Source organism: Lactuca serriola, chromosome 9, assembly GCF_051521515.1.
Source record: "Lactuca serriola cultivar US96UC23 chromosome 9, Lser_US96UC23_V15, whole genome shotgun sequence".
NCBI classification, from domain to species: domain Eukaryota; kingdom Viridiplantae; phylum Streptophyta; class Magnoliopsida; order Asterales; family Asteraceae; genus Lactuca; species Lactuca serriola.
In genome coordinates, this window is record NC_136416.1 from 162,443,643 (window position 1) to 162,451,862 (window position 8,220).

The window sequence follows — 8,220 nt, forward strand, 5'->3', positions numbered from 1 at the left end:
TTCTCATTCATCATGTTATACAACTTGCATGATTCCAAGTTCTGATCCAATTGAAACTTGGGTGATGAGAATCTTTCCTTATTTGGTAAATTTAAACATTACCACAAATGAAAGAATCAATTTCATACTTCCACTCTTGCTATTAATGGAATCTTATAAGCAATAATTTTTCCTCAAATGCCATTGTAAGGATATTTAAAAAAAATAAAATAAAAAATTTTCTTTTATTTTAAAACTTCGCGGAAAAACTTATCCTCACAATCCATATGAAAACTTGTTGTTATCTATTCCTAAGCAATATCTCATAACTCCTAAGAAGTAGCTCAAGAATCTGATCTTCAAACTACGCGATAGAAATCCATCTACGCGAACAGATTCAGCATATTCTTTCTTTAAGTTTCTTCACTTTTCTTTGATTCTTAAAACATCACCATGTGACCCAGTCACATCATGTATCAAGAATCTCAGAATAGAAACTTAACAGAGTTAGATAGTGGACTTTACCTAAAGTAGAGTCAAACTTATTGACTTTAACATCCTTAGGTATATTTGGCAGTTTCGCAACCAATGCCCCTTCCTTTGGCAATATAAACATATGGACCCTTTCATGATGGTACACGGGACTATCATAGACTTAGCTTTTCTCTTTACCATTTGGTCAACCGAGTTGACTATGGCCGATCTCTTTACCATTGGGAAGAGAATGCTTTTCTGGATTTCCTGTGTCACTATTGTCAATGTCCATCAAGTTTTAAGGAAGTTGATCTTAACAAATAGATAAGATCATTAAGGGTCTTGTCATAGTCTGTTTCATAGGTGTTCCAAAAGAACTCACTATGTGACTTAGAAAGTGATTGAACCACCAACTTTCTCAAGACTTTGACACCCAACTCTCCCGGCTTGTCAATATGTGACTACATCTCCAAGATGTGATCACACCTAGACCTTGCCTTGCCAATAGGGCTTGAGTGACCTTGAACTTGTGGGTTAGGGAGAATAATTGGAGGAGGTGAAAGAAGTATGATTTCCATGGGACATCATCTTCATTTAGGAAAGCTTGTTTCAAGAGATTTAGGAAGATCATAAATGTCTAAACCAGACATCTTTTGGGAGATATTCAAGATAGTTGATCTTAAGTCCTTAATATAACACCCAATATGAAATATTAAGGCTACGACCCAACAAACTATTTTATAACTTAGAAGAGGGATGCCGTAATCCAAGCTATAAAATATTTGAAGGTAGGTGAATGACGATTCACCAATTTCCACCAAGATAAACGAAATGTATTATTAGGTTTTAATTGGTTTTGAAACTCCTAGATCTATTGAGATTCATTGAACTGTTCAATGGCATGTTTCAATCTCGAGTGTGCCCTTCAGGTTTTGTGACTGGGATGCCGAGGATCACAAAACAAGGTGTGAAGTAACCATGCAAATTACTTGGTACCCTTAAGTGTTTACCCCTCAATCGATGTGCCGGTTAACCACACACGCTCCACCGATACTATGATAAACATTAAGTTACCCTTTTCCTACCTTGTTAAATACGAGTTAGTGTGCCGGTTAACCACACACGCTCCACTAACCGACTTAAACAAAGTGCAAAGTGTAATTTCATGGATTAGCACCTTATTCACATTTTTCCTAAGTAACTAAGATTGGGTATTATTAAGAGTTTAGTTACTTAGTATTATCATTAATACTTTTAATGAAGGGAGAATTCTAGTCCTGTCAAACCCGTTCGGCTAACGAGCCTCCACCAGTCAAGCAAGCGGTGGGTGAGAGTGGACACCCATTAAGTTGCCATTTTATAGGCAACAACCTTATACCCACCTTATAGACCGGCTTCGTGAATGAGGCGTACTAGCGGTAAGACTGACTTTACTCTTATACATATATATATATTATTAACTTATAATATTATAAAGTATAAGGGTTGAATTTTAACTCTTTAAAATTCTAAGGGCTAACTTGGAATTAAAGTATTCATAAGTGAAAACTTTACAAATTCCAAAACTTGAGGGCAAGTTTTGAAACTATTCAAAACTAATTAATTCCATGATTTATGTGTTTAAAGTAGTTTTAATCCAAAAACTCTTCAAGTTCCATAACTTGAGGACAAGTTATGGAAGACTTTAAACTAATAAAAGAACTAACCTTTCTTTATTTTATAACTTATGGATTTAATTATGGTTACATATTTATTCTTTAATGAAGTGACTCTTGAACTTCCATAACTTGAGGACAAGTTATGGAGTCATAAAAAAAATTATTCAATGACACAAGACTCTTCATTTTGTAACCATTGCCAACTTTTATGAGTTTTATGAGTCTTTAATGTGACTCTTCATGTAACTTGAGGACAAGTTACACAAACACATTTTATACTCAACTCTTAGATTAAAATGGATTGAAAACAACTATTTCAATTAACTTTTCTATTAATCTAAGCAACTCATAAGAACAAGATAATTCAAATCAAACTTTTTCATGTAATTAGTCTAAACTTTAAACTAATACAAAACATGAATCTATTGACAATTATCTTTGAAATTGGATTAGCATGAACATTACCACATCAAAAACAAGTTTATAAGTCCAAAACATCTTTGGGTAATGTTCCTAGTCCAATTCCAGCCAAAAAAGTCGAGTTTATGTTGTCTGCGGGTCCAACTCGTCGAGTGCATGAACCAACTCGGCGAGTTGGATCGAATTCATCACTTTTAAGGCATGGACTCGCCGAGTCTCCTGATGGACTCGCCGAGTCTGATGATCAGACAGCAAGAAATTCGATTTTTTAAGCCGTTTTGCAAGTATAACAAGAAAACAAGCCTAGGCTCTAATACCACTGTTGGGTTTTGAGCATTCTAACACTTCTAAGTGTACATGCAACCCTAAATACCTTGGATCTATGTTTTCTCTATTATACATGCAAATAAGAACTTCCGAGGTATTATCCTAATCTAGCATACAAAACAATGAGTGTAACAAGATAGAATACATACCTCTTTGATGTAGAAAGTCTTCATTAAGCTTGAGTGCCTAGCCCCAATAGTGTGGAAGCCTCAAATGGAATCACAATCACCAAAACACTTAGAATAACTTGAGAGAATTCTACAACTCATGAAATCGGCTAGCCCTTTCACTTCACACACTAGTGGCCGATTTTGGTCAAGAATAAGATGCTTATATAGTTAGGGTTACACCATGTAAACCCTAATTGACATGGCCTTTCATTTCCATGATCCATGGGTACAAATACACCATGGAGCATCCATGGACCATCCTATGGGTTTTAGCCCAACTTGATTATCCATGGAGCATTAGCCCACTATACAAGTATGGATGATTTACACAATCAACCCATATATTTAATTAGTCTTCTTTTGATCACTTAATTAAACCTAGATTAATTCTTGATCAATACTAATTAAATAATCTTATTATTCTTATTATTAATATACTAGAACTTATAATATATTAATAACCATAAGTGTCTTATTTCTCTCATTATAGTCTATCCAAGTGCATGATGCCATGCAACCCAAATGGACCATGCCGGGTCGGGTCAAGTCTTACCAATTATAGTTATGGACTTAGACATTAATCCAACATAATTATGGTTCTCTATTGAACTTTTCCATATATATATATATATATATATATATATATATATATATATATATATATATATATATTATTCAACATTTTCATTACTAATTCGGCGGATTGGTATGTGATGATGCAAAATCAATGACTGATCATAAAACCACAATCTATGAAGCCGAGTTGTACAAAAGAACAATGATAAGCTTCCATCAGAGTTGTAAGTGTTGAAATCTGTAACATCTTTATTTTGAGCTTAACATCTTTTGGCTATTCTAGTAAAAAGTTATATATATTTGAAAAAAAATAAAGAAAATGTTAGCCAACCGACATCTCATCTATTTATGGTTATTATATATGTTCCTTTATTAGTTCAATTGTATAATCCTTTTTGTATTTACTTTGTATGTGGGCCCATGGCCTTGTATGATTTCTTGTATTTAAACCTTTGCTAATGTATGAATGAGAGATGGAGAAATCATTACCAAAACATGGTATCAGAGCTACCCTAGTATTCGTAGCCGATCTTTCTCCTCTCTTTCTGCATGCCATCTTCTTCTTCAACTTATTCCCCCCCCCCCCCCCCTTCTTTTTCTCAATGTCTAAACCTGTAGAAAAACCTTACGGGATAACCAATATCAAATCTGTCGTACCTTTGACGCTTGATCTTGAGCAGTTAAACTATGATGCTTGGAGGGAGTTATTCCAAACTCACAACATCGGTTATGGGGTCTCCGGTCATCTCGTTATTGCCAAAGACAAACCGACTGATGAGGAATGGAATAGAATCAATTCCATTGTTAAGTCTTGGTTATATGTCACCTTATCCGAATTGCTACTTCAAATGATTTTGAAGAGAAACGTAACTTCTAGTCAAATATGGAAGAATCTTAAAGACCATTTTCGTGATAATAAAGACGCCAAAGTGATTCAACTCGACAATGAGCTTTGAAACATTGTCATGGGAGATTCTTCTGTTACTGATTACCGTGCCCACATAAAGTCCATTGCAGATCTCCTTGATAACATTGAAGCACCTGTACCTGAAAAGAACATTGTCACATATTTAATCAATGGTCTTTCACATAAATTTGATCCTGTGGCTATTATGCTACGTCACCGAAATCCACTACCCACCTTCTTGGAAGCAAGATCGATCTTGCTAGTTGAAGAACAACGCATGGAGCAGTTCAATCACCGAATGACGCAAGCTTCTCATAATGATTACTCCTCGTTGCCTACAGTTCTTAATACCAATCATACGCATCGAGGATCCAATAATCGTGGCATTCGTGGCGGTGGATGAAATAATGGTGGCCGGAACTCACGTGGCAGCAGAAACAACGGTAGCGTTGGTCGAAACTTCTCAGGCACAGGTGGCAGTGCCGGTCGGAATCTCTCAAGTGTCGGCGCCGGCCAGCCCTCGCCTCCCAATTTCAGCTCGAACGACGGCTGGGTTTTGTGCCCCTGGTCTCCGTCGTCATATGTTATTGTGTCGCCCTATGCAGCTGGTCAACGAACTTCTCTAAACAATGGCATACTTTCATCCCCTACAGTCCAACCGAATACACCAGCCCATTCGGCCCAATTGAAACAGCAGCAAATATGGACTAATAATAATGGGCCATTTTTTAATTCTCCACAGCAGCCTAGTGCTTTTTTTGCCAGCCCAACAGGCCCCTCCCCTTGGCAATGGTTTCATGTTCCTAGCAACAATGGTCAAGAAATTAATTTCCCTCAAAATTTCAGCTCTATGAGTCTTAATGAGCCAAGTAATTGTTGGATTGGTGTCTAAGTCCATAACTATTTTGGTATGTACTTGACCCGATAGTGCATGGTCCTTTTGGGTTGCCTTCGCCAAAGCAACTTGATAGGATGAATAATGGAGAGAAAGGATTAAATATGATTTATTAATATATTATGAGGATAATATACTAAAGGAGAAATCATATAGTTTAATTAATATTAGTCAAGAATTAATTGGTCATTAGTTTTGTGGCTAAAAGACATTAATTAAACTAAGGGACTAGAGCTGTCAATTGTATGATAGTTGAATATTGAGCTAATGGACTCCATAATTAAAGGGGTGGATGAATTCTATGGGGAAACCCATTAGAAATCGTCCCAAGGCCTTTAAGGAAGGAGCCCATGGGTTGCTTAGGGCTTAAGCATCCAAATTAGGGTTTCCTTGTTAGATAACCCTAATAGCCTCACTATTTAAAGAACCCTTATGCCCCAAAAACGTGGACAAGACTTCTTTTAGGGTTTCCACACGTTTTGGGCAGCCTCCTTCTCTTCTCTTCTTCATCCTCTTACTCTTGGTGTTTGTGAACCATTAGAGGAGTGACATTTTTGACTCTAAGCTTTCTAAAGTCAATACAAGAAGGATTTGAGATTGTTATTGCTACATAACAATCAAGGTATGATCTAAACCCTAATTTACATGTTATATTGATTATCATATACTAGATCTAGGGTTTATAGTCTTGGATGAATTGCATGTACAATAGAGAAACCTAGATCCAAGCATTATGGTTTGGATGAGCACATAGGATGTTCTTATGGCTAAAACCCATCAGTGGTATCAGAGCCTTGATTGGTTTCTATTGTATTGATGCATATTTGATCGAATTCAGCACTGAAAATCGAATTTTTTGGCTTCTGAGTGTTTGACTCGCCGAGTCACTTGGTGAACTCGTCGAGTCAGCTGTACTCGACGAGTCCAGGTCTAGACTCGACGAGTCAAAGGGTCTACCAGCCCGGCTTCACAATTTTCTTCCTGTTTTGGCTTTGGATAATTACCATAAACATGCTTTTGTTATAAAATCTGAATTTTATCAATATTTAGTGATTATCCTTACCTAAATCGAAGATAATTGTCAAAATTTAGATAATCAATTGTTTTATTAGATAATATTTGATTATATGTAATTTAGATTTGAATTATCTTGTATGAAAAGTTTCAATTTTTTCCCTTTAGGTTTTATAGTTTAAATTTGAACTTAAAAGTTTTGTTTTGAAATTTAAATAGTTGAAACCCTAATGGTTTGAAAAGGTTTCAAAACTTGCCCTCAAGTTTTGGAATTTAAATTTTGACTAAAAGTTTAATTTTGATGTCTATTTAGTGTTTTTCTTCTTTGTTCCATTCTCGATCTCTCAACCGCTTCTCTTGCTTCCTTCTGCTTCCGAGCTTCATTTTTTGACTGAAAATATAATTCAAACACTTTTAAGTATCTTTTGTCCATAAAATGCAATAATTTAGCTAATAAATGAATAAAAATCTAAAGTTAATATGTACTAAATATGCACATATCAAAATACCCCACACTTGACTTTTGCTTGGTGACCCGAGTTCGATCCCCGGCAACGGCGCCAAAAACTTGGTGTGTGCAAACTCACTTAGTTTTAAACTTACTTTTAATTATAAAATAACACACAAAGGCAGTGAACCTATCAATTGTGGTATAGTTGAATAAGTAGGGTATCGAACACAGGGAACGCCAAATTAAGACTAAAAACTAATTCTATCTAAATTAATTAATAAGTAGGGGTTTTCTCTAGTTTTACAAGACTAGAAACTTGCTAACTATTACTAATTTAAAAACTAGAAAACTAAGAACTAACTAGATTCAATAATTGGGAAGGAACTTCTGTTTAGTTCAACTCAATTGATCCTATGGTTGATTTCAAGGTAAAGGTGCAATGGATCAATTCTTTTGTTGGTTACCGATTCAAGTGATTAGATTCGCATTCACTACACTAATCCTTAGCAAATAAACTAACTTAAACAGTGACCAGTTGTCTAATTTAATTAGATTTACTAGATTAATTATTCGGGTTAATTTAAACTTGCAATAGTTAACTAATTTAAACTTTTAATTAACTTCTTGTTGATGGTCATCACACAAGCTTGCACATGAATATACTCAATTTTCTTATTAACTCTAGTTTCATGTTCATTAATCCTAGAAATATGGCAAAGTGATCACATAACATATGAGATTGATAATCAATAGATGTTCATGCTAATCAATTATCTTCCTATTAACAGAAAATTAATTATTATTCACACACAAGGTTCTTTAGCAAGCTAAAATAACAAAAATTACCAACTTAGAATTAATCCTACCAATCAATCAAACCATAGTATCGATTTTTGTATCCCCAAACAGAAGTCTAAAGGTTTTAGCTCATAATTGAAGTAAATAACAGCAAACAAACAGAGTCTAATGGTTTAACCATGATGTCAAAACAAAAGATTAAGTGGGATGATGAAATTTTGCCTCAATTCTCCTTCGGGATTGAATTCTAGCCTCTCACGTCGTCTTCTAGGTTTTTTCTAACTTCTTTATCGCAGCTAAACTCTTCTGAATCGTTCCATAATTCCTTTCCATCGTTCTGAGGAGTTATCTTTATATATACGAATCGACTCGTCGAGTCAGGTGGCGACTCGTCGAGTCCATCTCTCAGTCCCCGTATCGTGATAAGTCTCTGGGATCCCGAGTCTTTATCTTCTCGAATCTTCGCTTGGACTCGCCGAGTAGTCGACCCTACTCGCCAAGTAGGTGCTATTTTTAGTGTTTTTCTTCTTTGTTCCATTCTCGATCTCTCA

At 35.5% G+C, this 8,220-nt stretch overlaps 2 protein-coding genes across 2 annotated transcripts; both read left to right on the top strand.

The window, feature by feature from the left end:
- Positions 1-4,206: 4,206 nt before the first annotated feature.
- On the top strand, positions 4,207-4,560 carry LOC145076227 (uncharacterized). Its single transcript, XM_079022179.1, has one exon. The coding sequence runs from the start codon at positions 4,207-4,209 to the stop codon at positions 4,558-4,560; it is 354 nt and encodes a 117-aa protein (XP_078878305.1).
- A 9-nt stretch (positions 4,561-4,569) lies between these two features.
- Positions 4,570-4,914, top strand: LOC145076228 (uncharacterized). The gene has a single exon (XM_079022180.1). The coding sequence runs from the start codon at positions 4,570-4,572 to the stop codon at positions 4,912-4,914; it is 345 nt and encodes a 114-aa protein (XP_078878306.1).
- Positions 4,915-8,220: the final 3,306 nt, after the last annotated feature.